Raw genomic sequence first — 18,266 nt, 5'->3', positions numbered from 1 at the left:
GTTCTGAATAATGATAATCATCTCTATCTTCTCTGCTTCTGGGGTTCCTTCCAGGGTGTTGATAATTTACCACAGATGCAAAAAAAAGTTTTAGTTATAGTAAACTTCATTGATACTGATGCAAAACATCCAAAAGAAATTTATATTTTAATTAAAGAAGTAAAACTACTTTACCTTGTGCTAAAAGTAGTGCCACCATCTCCTCGTGTCCTTCCCGAGCAGCTTCCATCAACGGAGTGTACCCTTCATCATTGACTTCTTCAAGATTTGCTCCCCTTTCAATAAGTAGAGCTGCCAATTCGACATGTCCTCCACAGGCAGCTAGTGTCAACGGAGACTCGAATGAATCCGCAGGCATGTTCACTTGAGCACCACTATCCAAAAGCAAACGTGCTACCTCTACATGTCCATCCTGCAGATTTTCAGAAGTAAAGCAAGAGGAAGGAAATTTTTTGGAGATTTTTAAAGTGGGAAAAGAGAAGGAAGAGATTGAGGAAATACATAAAGAAAGATGCAGCTTAGATGCATATACATTATCATGCCTATCTGAGCAATTTGAAAATGTCTTATCAAAAGTCCATTAAAATTATTTTACCTTACTTTTGAGCAAGCCCAAAATTTTCCAAAAGAATCATACTTGTGATATACAGTTACAATTCCAAATAATTATGAATTTCTATCTTCTTTGAAATTCAAAAAAACTATTAAATCGATAGTTAACAGTACCTCAAGATGGTATTTATACTACTGCCAAGGCAAATATAGCTATATCCTCAAATTTAGCTGTCACGTTCTAGTGTAGAAACTGTGTTAGGTCTATTTAAGAAACAAAGACTTGGCAAAAAATAACAACAAATTCTGTGAGGTCATTACCACTTGGGATTATGTTACCAAGGTAAACCCCTATGGACTTAACCTACCCTATATTTTTTCTCATCACTAACTAGCTTGTTGCAATAAGGCAAAGAATTTTACAAAAATAAAAAAATAAGTATCTTAGTAAAGCAATTACCTAAAATATTCTCATAGAAGGTATCCATTCTATACCTCTATCACCATAAATACCCTTTGTTAGTTTTCAAATTCTTTAATTAAAAAATTCATGTAGACCTCAACTCTTATTGTGGATATACTGTGTTGTTCAATACTTTAAAAATGACCAACACATTGCTAATGAAAAGTAAAGACTGAGTACAAAAACAGTGTTTTATAAGGTTGGGCAATGCTTTCATTAAAGAATTAATTAAAGAAATTTTAATTAATGTCAGATTTCAGCATCCATCAAGTTTCATTACACTTAAATGACCAGCCTAGCTTTAATCATTTTTGACACAATGTCAAAGACAAATGACTTCACATTAAAATTTTAGTTTTACTAATTCTTCAAATATATGTAAAATAAAATATATTTTAACCAAATTACTGTACTGAGTTATTTGGTGTTTAAAAAACAATTCTAACTGAAAAGAACATTAGGATTTACAAGTGTTCACAGATCAAGTAACTACTAGTGTGTCTAGCTCCTGAAGGATCCCAATAAATTGTTTTGCTTGAATTTACTTGAATTTTTGAAAATTCTTTTTGGATTCTGCTAACATATCTTGAGTACATACATTAAAGAGGCTCTGTACTAATCACTTTTTGATATTAATGGACAATATTAATTTTGCCAAAAGGAAAATAAATAATCCATTTTTAAAGGTTTAATATTATTAGATTTTTAAAAAATTCTAAGACTCCTGTCTCAGCCACAACACAGTAGCTGGTATTGGACTTACTCTCCTATCATAAATAACTATATAAATTAGAAAAAATAATTAAAGCAATGGGAGGCACCAGACAGTAACCAAGCCAGGGGCTGGGGTTATGATCACTGAAAGATGGGAGCAATGAGATGAACTCTACATTCACTCCAGCTTTTTGGGCATCTTTCAAACCCTGGCCAGAGGAAATAGAGCCAAAACAAAGAAAAGAGTGACCATCTCTTTGGGCAAAGGAAACAAAATCAGAACACAAGGCAACCAAAATACTTGGGACTTGAGGAGTGAGGGCAGGATACCTAAGAAAAAGAAGACACAGAAAAGGATTCTCAAAAAATCTATGTAAAATCATTCTCAGATACTTCGGCATCTTCTGAGTTGAACACATCAAGGACGAGACTCCAGGGTGCCTAGCGGAGAATGGCTCCTGAAAAGTGGGACACTGGGCCCTGGCTGGTGCGACTCAGTGGACTGAGTGCCAGCCAGCCTGCAAACCAAGGGGTTGCCGGTTCGATTCTCAGTCAGGGTACATGCCTGGGTTGTGGGCCAGGTGCCCAGCAGGGGGTGCAGGAGAGGCAACCATACATTGATATTTCTCTCCCTCTCTTTCTCCCTCCCTTACCCTCTCTCTAAAAATAAATAAATAAATAAATAAATAAATAAATAAAATCTTTAAAAAAAGAAAAAGAAAAGTGGGACACTGGGAGTTCAGACTCAGGCACAATGAAAAGATATTGGTGAATATCTCAGGCTATCAGGTGAGATAATAGAAACCCATAAAGAAGAAAAGAACCTAAAGTCCCTTAGTCTAGGATCAAAGAATAAGGAATTAGGATTAAGAGTAAAGCTGGAATTAGGCCTCAATAGGATCAGAGTGATCCACTGGTAATGTGCTTGCTAGAACAAAAGTTAACAGTCTCAGAAAGAAGACAGGATAATATAGAATATTGAAAAGGTAGGAGGCAGGAAAAAAAGACCAATTATCAAGATATAAAATAACCAATAAAAATAGTCCCAGAACTGAGCCAAAGATAGGAGTTAGCAAAAAAGGACTTCAAAATAACTGCTAGTGATAAATTACAAAAATAGATGAAAAAAATGGAGAAAATGGCTAAAAAATAAATTTCAATATAGAACAGAATACTGAAACACCATATCAACATTTATAGATTTAAATGCAAATGGTCTAAACAAACCAATTAAGAAACTTCCTTCAGTATAATGATATCAAACATTTCAAAGTTTGAAAAAAGAATAAAAATATTTATTTGGTAAACATTAATAAAAAGGAAGCAGGAGTAGCTTTTAATATTAGATGAGACCTCAGAACAAAGAAAATTACCAGAGACAGACAGACTTTATAACATAAGAGTCAATTCATGAAGAAGACGCAGAAATTCTAAAAATGTGTATGCATCAAACAACAGAGCTCCAAAATGCAATGAGTATTTTTTTTAAATCCTCACCCAAGGTGAAAGTGGGTGAAAAAGGTGAAGAGATTAAGAAGTACAGACTGGTAGTTACAGAACAGTCACAGGGATGTAAAGTACAACATAGGGAATATAGCCAATAAGATCCTAATAACTATGTATGGTGTCAGATGGGTACTAGATTTATTGGGATGATAACTTAGTAAGTTACATAATGTCTAGTTACTGGGTTGTATACCTGAAATTAATATAATATTGTATGTCAACTGTAATTAAAAAATAAAAAATTATTTAGAGTAAAAAAATTTAAAAACTTTGGTACATGAAAGGACACTAACAGAGTAAGAAGGCAACCAACATAACAGGAGAAAATATTTGCACATTTATATCTGATAATGGATTAGCATCCAAAATATAGACTCCTAAAACTCAACAATAAAAAACAACCTGGTTCAAGAATGGGCAAAGGATCTCAGCAGACATTTCTCCAAAGATATACAAGTGACCAATAAAAACATGAAAAGACGCTCAACGATGTTAATCATTAAGAAAATACAAATCAAAATTACGACATACCACCTCACAATCATTAGGATGGAAAAAAATAAAAACAGAAAATAGGGCCAGTGCCTAGTGAGGATGTGGAGAAACTGGAACCCTTGTGCAGTGTTGATGGGAATGCAAAACAGTACAACCACTGTGGAAAACAGTATGGTGGTGGTTCCTCCAAAAATTAATAGTTACCATATGATCACCCAAAAGAACTGAAAACGGGGACTTGAACGGACATTTGTACACCTATGTTCACAGTATCATTACTCAGAATAGCTAAAGCATAGAAGAAACCCAAGTGTCCATCAATAAATGAGTGGATAAGCAAAATGTGGTATATACATACAATGAAATATTATGCAGCCTTAAAAGGGAAGGAAATTCTGACACATGCCTCAACATGAATGAACCTTCAGGACATTATGCTAAGTGAACTAAGCCAATCACAAAAAGACAAATACTGTATGATTCCACCTCTATGAGGTACTTAGAGTAGTCAAAATCACAGATAGAAAGAATGGTGATTGCTATCGGCTGGGGGGAGCAGGGAATGGGAAGTTGTTACTCAACAGGCATATAGTTGGTTTTACAAAATGAAAATAGTTACGAAGATGGATGGTAGTGATGGTTGCAAACACTGTGAATGTATTTGGTACCAATGACTGTACACTTAAAAATGGTTAAGATGGTAAATTTTATGTTGTATATTTTACCAAATTAAAAACATTGGCCCTGGGCCAGCGTGGCTCAGTTGGTTGGGGGACATTCTGCAAAGCGAAAGGTCACTGGTTCGATTCCCTCCCTGGGTTGCAGGCTCGGTTCCAGGTTGGAGTGTAGAGGCAACCGATCAATGTTTCTCTCTCACATCAATGTTCCTCTCCCTCTCTTTCTCTTTCCCTTCCCCTCTCTCTAAAAATAAATAAATAAAATATTTTTTAAAAAATGGGAATAAACAAAAGTGTACCCATGAGATGGAAACGATGGAAATGACATAGCTAAGACTGCCTTCTATACTGTTTCCTACATTGAAAGGCTTACTATCAAAAGTTAAACATATTATATATTTCTCTTTCCCTCTCTAGCACTGCACAAAACTTTCAAAATCTGCTGATGTCATGGTATTTTTCCAAAAATATATTAATCCTTAAAGATTTAAACACATATGACCTTTTCTTCTCAAAAAAAATCTCAAGTGAGTGCGATTTAAAATTACCATGCAAGCCTCCATTAAGGCCGTGTGCATCTCATCTGTTTTGTGCTCTTGATCTGCACCAGCATCAAGTAGAAAGCGAACCATATCCAAATGGCCTTCAAAAAAGAACACAAATTTTAAACTGTATTGCTAAAGAACTGAGCATCAATTTAATACATAAATATTAAAATGGGGTAATTTTCTTTCAGAAGTCTATACAAAAATTTTAAGAGAACTTATTTTGCATTCAATAAATAAATGACAGTTTTACAAAGCCAATCCAAAATACTAAGCAGGCCCTCAGCAAGGTGTCTAGGCTTTAAAGATTTAATTAGTCTAAAGCACATAATTCAGGTTAAGAAAAGCAATAATACTTATTCTTTGATTTCATCTATATAAACTATCAAATCAAAACACTGAAATCAAATTGAATGCCAGGTAAAGTATGTTTGAATCATTTTTCAGAAAAAACAGCTTTAAAATAACAACCATAAACTCACTGTGGCAATGAACAGGCACAGAAAACTCCATCAAAATAATTTTAACCCTCTTGATATGTTTAATATATAAAAAGTCTTAATAGTCAATAAAAAAGACAAACACTCCAGTAGAAAAATGGATGAAGAACATAAAATGGTAATTCAAAAAAGAAATGCCAATGAGTATGAAACTGATGGAAAAGTATCAAACCTTCCTATTAAACAAATGCAAATTAAAATGACACACCATTTTTTTTACTATCAAAATGGCAAATATTAAAAAGAATGATAATACCCAGTGTTGGTGAGGGTGTAGGGTGGGGTAAAGGGCACTCTCAGACACTGCTGGTGGGAGTGTAAATTGGTTCAACCTTTCTAGAAGGCAATTTGGCAATATGTATCAAAAGCCTTAAAAATGTCCATACCCTTTGACCCAGCAATTCCACTTCCAGGAATTTATCCTAAGGAAATAATCAGAGATTAGGCAAAGATGTCTGCACAAGGATGTTATCACAGTGCTTTTTAAAATAGTGAAAAACTGGGAACAATTCATGTGTCCAACAATAGGTAATTATGGTGCATCCATTTGATGTATTTGGCAGAGACTGCTAGTTTCCTACTCAATATCTATTCTCTCAATGTTCCTTACTAAAAGAACTCTGATTTTATCTGAGTGGCAACTTGCTTGACTAAAAGACCACATTTCCCAGACTCCCTTGTTGCTATGTGTAGCCAATGACATGTAAGTGGGAGCTAGCTTTAAGGCAGAACTTATAGGAATGCTTCTTAAAGGTAGCTTACTAAATTGGGAGGCACTCCCCATTTTGCCCTTACCCTCTGCCTCCTTCCTAGAATATGTATTGCTGGGGCCATAGCTACCATCTTGGTAACCTTGAGAACAGAAACCACATACTAGGGTGGTGAGGCAGAAAAACACAATGCGGAGATCTAGATAACAATGGAATTGCCATACTAGTCCTAGACAGCCTACCCCTGGACTTGTTTAAAGAGAAAAGGCTTCTCTTTTGTTCAGATCATTATTAATTTAGGTCTTGCAGCCAAATCCACTACTAAATGCAACAGTAATAGTGAAATTCTCTGTAACCATCAAATGTTGTGTTACAAAAACACTGAGAGGACAGAATGTTCATGATGTACTGCTAAATAAAATAAGCAGACTATAAAAATGTTAAGAGTATGATTGTTTAATTTAAAAATACAGGCATACCTCGTCTTATTGCGCTTCACAGATGTTGCATTTTTTACAAATTAAAGGCAAGACCCTCCACCTGCAAAAAGATTACAGCTTGCTTTATTGCGAGACTGCTTTACTGCAGCTCTCTGAAACTGAACTCGCAATATTTCCGAGGTATGCCTGTGTGTATATATATTTGCTTATAAATATACTTTAAAAACACGCTGGAAGTAAATACACTAAAATATTGTTTACATGCTTTTTAAATCTTCAGATGGTAGCATTGCATGTCATTTAAAAATTTTTTTATTCTCTGTTTTTCAGGTTTTCTCTATCAAGTGTGATTATTATATAAGTGTGTCCTATTGTTTAAATAAAGGCTGGAAAAATCGTATAAAACAAAAGCCATTAAAGAATGAAAATCCTCAAAATCTGTGCTAAGAGTTAGTTGACTTTATAGCTAATTGAATAAATCTGAATTAAAATAACAAATAAATGTACACTGTGAAGCTAAACTTCAGGAAATACAGGCTAAAATAGACTTTCTATACAATACAAGCTAAGTAATTTTACAGTACAAAGAAATGTATAAGCAATATAAAAATAACTCAAATACTTAGTACTCAAATATTCAAAGTTGTTACTTTAAAAATACCTAAATAGTCATACATATATAGAGTACCTTTGTAGCATGCAAGTGTAAGAGCACTTTCTTTGAATTCATTAGAATGAGTGTTGATGCCTGCCCCATGATCTAGAAGAACTCTTGCAACTTCCACATGACCTGCACTGGCTGCTTCCATTAAGGGGGTGTGTCCATTTTCATTATGATCTTCTATATTTGCACCTTCGTTAAGTAGCACTTTCACAATGTCAACAAATCCTCCAGCACAGGCATAAGTTAATGCAGTGTTTCCTAACAAAGAACAAAAGAAATATAAAATTATGACAGAATGAATACAATTATGATTATACTACTCCTCTTACATAAACAATTATCATCTCAAGATTTTTTGTTGTACTGGTTAGAAGCATCATCTTAACTTTCTTACTAATTAAAAGACTTATTAAACAGACCTATTTACATCTCTTCTTCAAATTTCCTTAGCTCAAAATTATGTACCATCTTGAAAAATCATTTGCAACATATTTTTCTCTAAAATATTCTAATATATAAGCCCTGGCTGGTGTGGCTCAGTGAATTAAGTACTGGCTTGTGAACTAAAAGGTTGCTTGTTCAATTACCAGTCAGGGAACATGCCTGGGTTGCAGGCCAGGTCCCCAGCTGGAGATATGTGAAAGGCAACCAGTGGATGTTTCTCTCACACAGTGGTGTTTCTCTCCCTCTCTTACTCCCTCCTTTCCCCTCTCTCCAAAAATAAATAAATATAAAATCTTAAAAAAATAAAATATTCTAATATATCAGTTAAAATTACTGCTTTTTCTTTTAACACTGTACAACTTAGAAACACTTTTCTTTCTATGTATATTCATTTCTTCATTTTGTTACCTCTCCTTTATTTACAGATTTATTCATAAGACAATTCATTGTTCCAGGTATATTTTCCTTCTGAAACATATCTTCCACCTATATTTATACAACCTAGTGACACAGATATAAATTTCCCTCAGCATAACTCCTTCAAAATAAAAATTTCTTTAAAAGGTCATTATCTCTTGGTTTGACAATTATTTCTTTCCTAATTTTGTTTTGAGGATTTTTATTAAAGGGGGTGGGTAGATGGTTTAACCATCCAAGAGAATGACACTAGAGAAGATTGTTTTAAAGGTTCAGTGAGAAAACCATCATTTCAGAACCCAATTTATTCCATTTCAACCATTTAACCTCTCAGACTTTATGTGTATTAATACTACTACAACTAAAACAAAATGATCAGCAAAATGACCTAATACCTCTTATTGGAAAGTCTTGGTCATTTTAAAAATAAACTAGGCTACATTTACTTAATGGCATGGAACACTGATAGGCTTCCAATATTTAAATTTCTTTTTAAACCATTTGGTTGTCTCACTAAATCCAAGGAATCTCACTACTAAATAAAACTATACCTATAACAAGACATATGACCAACGCTCTTCCTATCTATGACTCTGGGAAGCATAAATAAATAAAAGAGTAGCAGTCCTTACTAGAGTAACTTTCATATATTATCTTATTAGCAAATGCATTCAGTACACTTGGCATGAAAAACCCTATAGGGTAAATACTCTCAGGTTAATCTATAATCGAAAGTCAAGGGAACTGCATTTAAATAAAATAAAGAAATTACTAGAGCTCCGGCTGGTGTGGCTCAGTGGACTAAGTGCCAGCCTGCAAACTGAAAGGGCACTAGACTGATTCCTGGTCAGGGCACCTGCCTGGGTTGTGGGCCAGATCCCCAGTTGGGGCGTGCAAGAAGTAACTGAATAATGCTCCTCTCCTCTCTATGAAAATAAAATCTTTTTTAAAAAAGAAGAAAAAAAAGAAATTATAAGAGATACAGTTCATAATTTTGCTTCTTTACACAATGTATACTGTTTTGGGGGGAAAAAAATCATCCCGTACCAAAAAGTTGTCACTCTTACCAAATAGAATCTAAGTATGTTTTAAAGACTTTTGAAGATATCAAATTAATCTAATTTTTACTCAAAGATTCTAAACAAGGGCTAATATTTTTCTGTAGGCTTACAACTGATTTTCCCTAGGAATCAAATTTTTATCTCTCGGGTTATAATTAATTATATCAATTTATTTTCTTCAAATTCAAACATCATTTTCTTTTTTTCTTAACTTAATAATTTTTTATTGTATTTTTTTCATTACTATTTAGTTCCCTTCACACATCATTTTCTATATACCTGTTGCAGACTGGGAGTTGACATTTGCATCATGAAGAAGTAATAGTTTCACAATATCTAAATAACCTCCACTGGATGCTGCCATTAGCGGAGTTATGTCTCCTTTAGTCCCTCGATCTTCAACATCGGCATGCATAGCAAGCAATACCTTTAAAACACATACACACAGAGAAGTTATCAATTCTTACTATTAACAGTATTTCTAGAGAATATAATGCATATGGGAAGATATTCTTTTACACTGCGGAGTGAGGAAAAACAAAAAATCATCTTTGTGAAAATATGCCAGTGTTCACTGTTCAAAACACCAAGTTTAGATGCTATATTTTACACTATCATTACATACTAATCTTTAAGTATGTAATCACATTTGCCATCCTATTATGAAACTGCTCCTGTGAAAGTTTTTGTGTTATACTTGGGATTATCTAGTAAGATAACAGCAAGACTACACTCATAAGATAGAAACTGATAAACATATGGTTATTTACCAACACTGCTCTAACAGAAGAAAAAATTGAAGTAATCTGGCAAAATAAAAACAAATCATTTCTTTCTATTATAGCTGTGTATTATTTTCAAAGACAAATTTAAAATACTATTATTATTTCTATGTTTTTACTCCTTAGTACTAGTTTTGAGTAAGTAGCATAAAAATGGACCATGCTTAGCTGCATGTACAGCAACAAATTAATTATGTGTCAGTTTCTATTTTACCTAAAGCCAAAAAGGAAAGACCTTGGCCTCTAATTATAATTTTTTATTAATGATAAAAATAAAACATCAAAACTCTTCCATAGAAATTATTTCTGCTTACTTGTGCCAATTCATAATACCCTGCTGAGCAAGCCAAACACAGCAGGCTTTCTCCTTCTTCTGTATGTTCATTTACACTTCTGCCTTCATCTAGCAATTTACGAACAGCATTTACGTCCCCATCTGAACAAGCTTCTGCCAGACTGCGACTGAAAACAAAATCACCAACAATTAACCAACACAGAAAGACTTAGGGTCCTATGATAATACATTACATTAAATATAAGTAGTCACACACATACAAATAATGACATAGTAAAAAAAATATATATGAATACGTATTTACTGAAAAGATATGAGTATCTTATTTACTGAGCATCTTGTGTGCAATACTTATTCATGGATGTCATCTAAGTCAGAATAAGTGAATATGAAATAGCTGTCATTTTTACCTTTTAAAATGTCCTAAAATGCACATTTTCATATTAAATTTTAAATAAAGTTTTTTTAAAGCATTAGATGCACAAGTTTTTAAACAGTACTATACTAGTGTAATGACTCCCAAAGGTATTTGGCATATAATCCCATGGTTTACAATTTTATTTGGTAACAGTAGGTGAAAATCTAAGAAAAATTTTATTGCAGAATGATTAACAAAATAAGTGAATCTCAAATTTAATGTGCATACAAATCACCCATGCTTCTTATTAAAATGCAGATTCTGATTCAGTAGATCCAAGGTAGGGATCTAAAATTCTGCATTTCTAATAAGCTTGGAGGTGATGCTGACTCTGCTAGTACATGGACCATATTTGAGTAGCAAGCACCTAGATTATTGCATTAGCAACCCATTTCACTTACTATTTTCCCCAATTTTATTGAGCTATAATTGGTATACAGCACTGCACAAGTTTAAGGTGACTTGACTTATATATATTATGAAATGAGTACAGTAAATTTAGTTAACATCCATCATCTCATATAGCTACAAAAAGGTGGGGTTTTTTTGTGTTGTAACAAGAACTCTTAAGATTTACTCTCTCAGCAACTTGGAACCATTTTATTATTATTCAAGCAGTCAGTTGAGAGTTTACTCCTCTGTTAGAAAAAGTGACTTTTTAAAAAATGGAAACCAGTTCTTACTCAGTTTGACTTCTCACACTCTATTATAGCACAATATGTCCCGAAGGATGCTCAATGACTATGGGTAGCATGTAAGAATAAAAATATAGTATCGATTTTTATACTCATATATCATGAATATATTTATAGATCAACTTAAAATAGAGGGGTGGGGAAAGCAGGTTTACAGTTGTTTGTATGGAAAAAGACATGCAGGTTATGATAATTATAATAGCTTTATTAACTCAAAAGAATGTCACAATGGCACAGTAAACCTTCTTTTGCCCTTCCTGTGTAATATACATTTGGCTAAAGTTATAAGCCCTTCCAAAAGATATATTTAACCAAAATTTGCTACTTCCCCCAAATCCACTCAAGAAAACACCCACTCACTATCCAGCAGACATCATTAAATACATACGTGTCTATCTGTCCTGCATTGTGGCCGTTTTCTGCTTTCATTCGTGTCAGTGCCGCAGCAGCTTCATCCAGCGCACAACTCACTGAGGATGTCAGTCTTCGGAGCACCTCAGGATCTGCAAAAGCCTTACCATCAGCAGTTGACAATTTGCCAATTCCTTCGGTGTGTGTCAATCAATCAAACGTGCAGGGAAGAAAAGCATAAAAGTGTAAATTGTAATTATATTTCTAAACATTATTAGCTAGTGCAAAAATGGCACAGTCTCCATAGATAAGGCCGACAGATTATTAGACTGATGATTTCAATCTTGCCACTAATGTCAAAATGCAACACAATATTAATTTATTTTCCAAATGTAAATGAATATGATGCCTATATTAGCAAATAAATGAGATTTCTTTCAAAGTATATAGTCATACCATAAGATCTCTAGTAGAATCGTTATTTGTCTAAACTGTTTTCAGTAGTAATGAAGGGGATATTCTATGACATTACAGCAAACAATGCAATAATTTCTTCATTTGGCCAAATGGCCACTTAGAACCATCTTCTAGGGCCACCTTGTAAATTACAATAAATTCTTATTTTTAATATTTATCATTTGCTTATGATGTGCCAGACAAAAGGGATACATAAAGAAATAAGGTACAGTTCCTGTCCTTACAGCAATCACAGCCAAGCAGTACCTATCAGGTGTCTAAGTTGACAACAAATCATTTTCTCTAGAATCAGTTAGGAATCAGTTACTACTGTAACAGAAAATTTTGTTGACAATATCACTGCCTGTTACTACTGAAAATGAGAGAAAAATAGTAAAATTTTGGAAAACAAAAAAGGGAAAACTTGTCTAATAAGATATAAAAAGCATCATGATGCTATACAAATTACAATAGTATGACACTTGCACGGAAAAAAAGATAATTATGTCAAGGATATAGAGGCTAAAACAAGAGATCCCAGATCATTTGTGAATTCAATATATGATAAAGGTGATGTTTCAAATTAGTAGAGACAGTAGGGTTTATTTCATAAACACTGTTCAGAATTGGCTACCACTTGAAAATTAAGTAAAATCTCTAGCTCACAACATTCACAAAAATAAATACCAGGCAGACTTAAGATCTAAATTAAAAAACAAAAACAAAAACAAAAAACCCCAGAAAGTACTATTATGCTGTGTAGGATTTTTCTAATGCTCATGGGCATGGGGGGAGGGCTTTCCCAAGCATGAGACCAAATCCTAAAAGCCATCAAGCAAAAGTAGTAAATATCATATTAATCATTTTTAATTTCAGTAAAAATTTCTGCATAAAGACACCACAAAAAAGTTTAGGCAAAATCAAAATTGGAAAAACTAACACCCAATGAATTTATATCATCATTTATAAATAGCTACTAAACAATTTACTGATAATATTAAATAAATGCAAACAATGAAATGGACAAAATCTGACTGAAGTGTGAAGCCCTTTCAAAAACTGTTGATAGGAATGTATACTGGTATAAACTTGGGGAACAAATTTGACAATAGTTATCAAAATTTGAAATGCAACCCCGGCTCCTGTGGCTCAGTGGATTGAGTGCTGGCCTGCAAACCTAATGGTTGCTGGTTCAATTCCCGATGAGAGCACATGCCTGGGTTGCGGGCCAAGTCCCTAGCTGGGGGCATGAGAGAGGCAGCCCATTGATGTATCTCTCGCACTGATGTTTCTCTCTTTCACTTTCTCCCTCCCTTCCCCTCTCTCTAAAAGTAAATAAATAAAATCTTAAAAAAAAAATTGAAACACAAATATCCTCTGATCCAGTGGTACCACTTTCTAGGAATTTTTCCTGTAAAGATACTTACACAAATAAGACAAATTATAGATATATGTAAACTACAGCATTATTTGTGGCATGGAAAAACTGGAAATAATCTAAATATCCTTCAACAAATTAGTAAAATAAATTATGGTGCTTCCAAGCAACAGAATATTATCTTACTCCTTAAAAGAATGAAAAAGATCAACATACACGTTGTAGAAAAATGCCCATAATAAATTAACTGAAAAAAAGAAAATTATAGCTTGTATAGAATGATTCTACTTCACTTTTAAAAAACTATGTATGTTCAAACATTTAGATATCTTTAACAACCACAAGGGAAACATTGACATAGATATGTTAACCTTGACAATGGGAAGGCTTTATAGTCTACTTAATACATTTCATATTGCTTTAGCTATTTTATAATATGCATTACATGTATGATTTAGAAAATAATTTTAAAAATTCTTAAAATGGCCTCACTTTTTAATTTTCTCTATGAATCCCAAAGAATCTCAGAAAAATATCTTCACCTTAAGTCTTTCAGTTAAAATAGTGTCAAGCATTCTACCTTCCTTAAGAAGCCTAGTAATGTCTAATACATTCTCATAATTAAAAACACAAACATATATCTAAAAATTCCTCTTAACTGTTATAGGTGCAACACAGTGTCCAAAAAGCAAATGAAAATACTGAAGCACAAAAAGAAACTATGTATTAAACAACTGACTTACAACAGGGCTTAGGAAGGAGCACATCATCTTAAAATCCATATGACAATTTCTTTGGATAAAATGTTATATCCAACAATGTCTGGAGTTTAAATTGTCAAAATATACAAAATTTTAAAATTCAACAGTTTCTGACACCTCATGGCAGAAAGGAAGTCCTGATTTTTAAGGTTTTCTCTCTAACAATAAAGGTATGAATAACAAGCAATTCTACAGTATCTTCATGTACCAAAAGGAGAAAATGGGAAAAGAAAAATGCTTAATGTGCCAGGAAAAGAGACAGTCTTGAGTGAAAATCATGAGGAGTCCAAAAAAAAGAGAGAAATGAATCTAAAACCCTTAATCAGAAGGTCTCAAGTGTCAGCCTAAACCAAAGGGCAAAGATGTACTACTACCTAGTACCATAAAAAAAAACAAAAACAAAAAAAAAACTTGGTCTGGAGAAGGAAAGGAAATTAGCCTGGAGTAAATTGGAAGAGAAGTGCCTTCTCTCCACATTTCTGTCGACTCTAAGCAAAATGTAAGGTTTCAAAGCAGGAAAAAAGAAAAAGAGGGTGGCCATGACACTCCCATTTCAGAAATCGTATACATCCCTAAATCACAACTAGGAGACTCACAAGAAACCAGACTAAAAGGGAGGGACACCCAATATAATTACTGATGTGATCTTCATATCTTTTTTCAGTAATTACTAGCCCTGCCCTACATTAAAGTCTACTGCTGGATACTTACATGTTTTGTTCAATCCATTTTTAAATCTCAATTCCAAAAAGAGACATTAGAAGGACTAAAAACCATCTGCTAAAATTCATAGCTATGCTTTTTCGTAACAAGATAAAGGGAGTAACAAGATGATATTAAGTGAACATATTCCCAACATACTATGTCTTTCCAAGAACAATGTAGAAATACTCATTTTCTTTTAGCTCCAACTCTTCCCATAGTCATTACTTGGTTAAATGTAACATTGTTTATTTCCTTCAAGATGAAATTGTTAAAAGGCTGCTGCGATTTTTCTAAACACCTATCTTTAATATTATGCTTATTAAAGTGCAGTTGACCCTTAATACAACACGTGTTTAAACTGCAGGGGTCCACTTAAACACAAATTGTTTTCAACAATCAGTTGACCCTCCATATCCCTGGGGTTTGTATCCATGGATGTGGAGAGCCAACTGCATGCATTGTACTATGACATTTTATGTAAGGACTTGAACATCCCTGGATTTGGTATCTCTAAGAGGTCCTGGACCAAACCCCACAAATACTGAGAGTTTTGGGGTAGTCAAAAGTAATGTGGATTTTTTACTGTGTGGGGTTTGGCACCACGCTAAACTTCCCACATTATTCTAGAACTGACTGTACTAAGAAGCTGAATGAGATTTTCTAAACTTTTAAAAACTCTGAATTTTGTATTTTCTGTATTTTAATAGCTTTAATATGGCCTAGAGTATATATTATGCCCACCTAACAAGTGTCTAGGCACTACTTTTTAAAATAAGCTGTAGCCTGGCTGATGTGGCTCAGTGGACTGCGCACCAGCCTGCAAACCAAAGGGTCATCGGTTCAATTCCCAGTCAGGACACAAGCCTGGGGTGCTGGTCAAGTCAGGTCACCAGCAGGGGGCACATGAGAGACAACCGCACATTGATATTTCTCTCCCTCTTTCTCCTTCCCTTCCCCTCTGTCTAAAATAAATAAATTAAACTTTAAAAACCTTAAAAAAATAAAAAGTAAAATAAGCTGCAAATTCTTACAGATTAAATCCTTATGTGTGTATAATGTGCAGGTATATTTATATTAAATGAGTAAATTTTTAAGAAAGTGTCATACAAAGTGAACATCTCAAAAGCAATATGCAAGTATCAGAAAAAGTTAACTTCCTTGTTAAAATACAATTTTAGGAGATAAAAGGTCTTCATTACAGTGTAATGGAAACTTTGTGGAGCAAATAATGAGCAGTATAAAATACTGTTAAGTACATATTACTTTGAGAAAGCATGCTTATCACACATTTTTATTTTCTGCTATTTTAGAACAAGTTGACATAGCTTGGTATATCTGACTAGAGCTGGTCCAATTTTGCATTCATTTTTTATTTACAGTCTTCTAAGTAAAAAATAGCAATCTATTATAAGATACATACATATAAAGTGAAGAAATAAATAATCATGAATTCCCTATCAGTTAAAAGATTCGATTTTATGAACTAAGTTTCTTTCACATTTTTATTTTATAATATAGTAAGTTTTCCTTGATAATTAGATTATGGAATACCTTAAAAATGTTAGTGTGGAGCCCAGAAATCACTCATAGAAAACTTCCAACCAACAATTTTTAAAATATAAAATGTGAACATTCGCTTTAGGAAAAAATTAGAAATTTTTATAGAGATTTCAAATTCCATAAAATGTTATAAAATTTGGGGGTAATCTTGTATAACACTGTATAACAATCTAGCCTTTTAAAGAGATGAAAAAAGAGAAAACAAAAAATAATGTACCTGCTGCTTCTAGCAATGCTTCTAGTCGTGCCTGTGTCTCTGGATCCACAGTGCGTAAGTCTGCTCCTTCTGCAGTACTTGATAAGAATATCTCTGATGTTGTTTTAAGCACTGGGTTATCCAGATCTTCTTGGTCCAAAATAAATGATTCAACCTGTTTATGAATTAAAGATGCAATATCCATGAAACTGATTTCACTGTGAGAGTAACTGCATTTAAGGTAATATGACTTGGAATTTAAGTATAACTAGAAAAATTACTGTAGAACTATGGGGCAATAGGAAGGGACTTTGAGAGAGCCTCCCAACCAGCTGCTTATCTTTAGATCTGACTAGAGGTATAACATAGACACATCAAATTCAAGTTTCCTAGAGAGAACTGTATCTTCTGTGCCTAACATAGAGCCTGAAAAGCAGCATTTTTTTCAATGAAACAAGTATATAAACATAGCCCCCAAGATGATGTATACAGGACTACATAGTAAAAAGACTAGATAGCATAGATAAGTCATTCAGGCACAGTTTTTCCTTGCTTCTAATTAATTCATTCAATTCTAATTCTTAAAAAAAAAAAAAAAACACATTTAATCCACTGTCAAATATCTGGAGTCCTACAGACAATAAAGCTCCATGAGATTAGGAACCATACCTGTTTGTTCACTGCTCTATCCTCTGGGCCTAAAAATACCTTGCAAATAGTAGGTATTCAATACATATTCGCTGAAATGAATAAATGGTATAAACAAAATCAAATTATGAAAATAAATACAACCTTCTAATTTCAAATCAAGTTAATTCTAAATAAATTTTCTTAAATAAAATATGTACAACTCTTCAAGAAAAAAATTTGGAAATGTGTGTCAAAATACTTTAAACAGCTCATGCCCTCTGTCCCAGTAATTCCATTTTAAGGAATCCATCCGTAAAATAATTTATCTGAAAGCCAAACAAAAGTATGCTAGGATATTTACTACAACATTAATTAAAATTCCAAAATTCAGAGGAAAAAACTACACTAGGGAATTTCATAAACACATTCTGTATATTCATACATTATACAGCCATTATACACTGTTTTTAAAACACCTTGAATGGCATGAGAAAGCATTCATAAAACTAAGTGAAAACCACCTGATGCAAAAAGTATGGTATTTATTTTGCTAAAAGTATATATGTACATGTATATGTGAGTACATGGGTATTCACATATATAGTCATGAGTACATATTTATATAACATATATGTCTATAATATATAAATACATATACCAGGGGAGTTAACATTTTTTGTAGATAGAAAAACAGCAATAGAAAAGTTAAGTACTTCTCCAAAGTCACACAGCTAATAATTGGCAAAGCTAAGTTCCAGACCCAGGCCATTAAGCTACAGAATCTGTGCTCTTGAACACTAGGCAATACTACTTCACAAATTTATAAACAAAGGACCATAGTATTTGGACTA

General features: G+C 33.3%; 1 protein-coding gene across 4 annotated transcripts in view; it reads right to left on the bottom strand.

Annotated features, from left to right (window-relative positions):
* LOC114510425 (ankyrin repeat and KH domain-containing protein 1) overlaps positions 1 to 18,266 on the bottom strand; it is a 109,439-nt gene that overhangs the window by 68,144 nt on the left and 23,029 nt on the right. For all 4 annotated transcript variants that reach the window (XM_028529056.2, XM_028529052.2, XM_036014091.1 and 1 more), the window contains exons 2-8: positions 16,807 to 16,960; positions 11,767 to 11,923; positions 10,285 to 10,432; positions 9,468 to 9,615; positions 7,291 to 7,524; positions 4,956 to 5,050; positions 175 to 412 (exon numbers count right to left, since the gene is read on the bottom strand). In XM_028529056.2, the coding sequence (XP_028384857.1) occupies positions 175 to 412; positions 4,956 to 5,050; positions 7,291 to 7,524; positions 9,468 to 9,615; positions 10,285 to 10,432; positions 11,767 to 11,923; positions 16,807 to 16,960 (1,174 nt within the window). The remainder of the gene's footprint in view (positions 1 to 174; positions 413 to 4,955; positions 5,051 to 7,290; positions 7,525 to 9,467; positions 9,616 to 10,284; positions 10,433 to 11,766; positions 11,924 to 16,806; positions 16,961 to 18,266) is intronic.

The sequence above is a fragment of the Phyllostomus discolor genome, chromosome 13 (assembly GCF_004126475.2).
Source record: "Phyllostomus discolor isolate MPI-MPIP mPhyDis1 chromosome 13, mPhyDis1.pri.v3, whole genome shotgun sequence".
Taxonomy (NCBI): Eukaryota; Metazoa; Chordata; class Mammalia; order Chiroptera; family Phyllostomidae; genus Phyllostomus; species Phyllostomus discolor.
The sequence above is the reverse complement of the archived record's forward strand: the minus strand, read 5'-3'. Positions and strand labels throughout refer to the sequence as shown.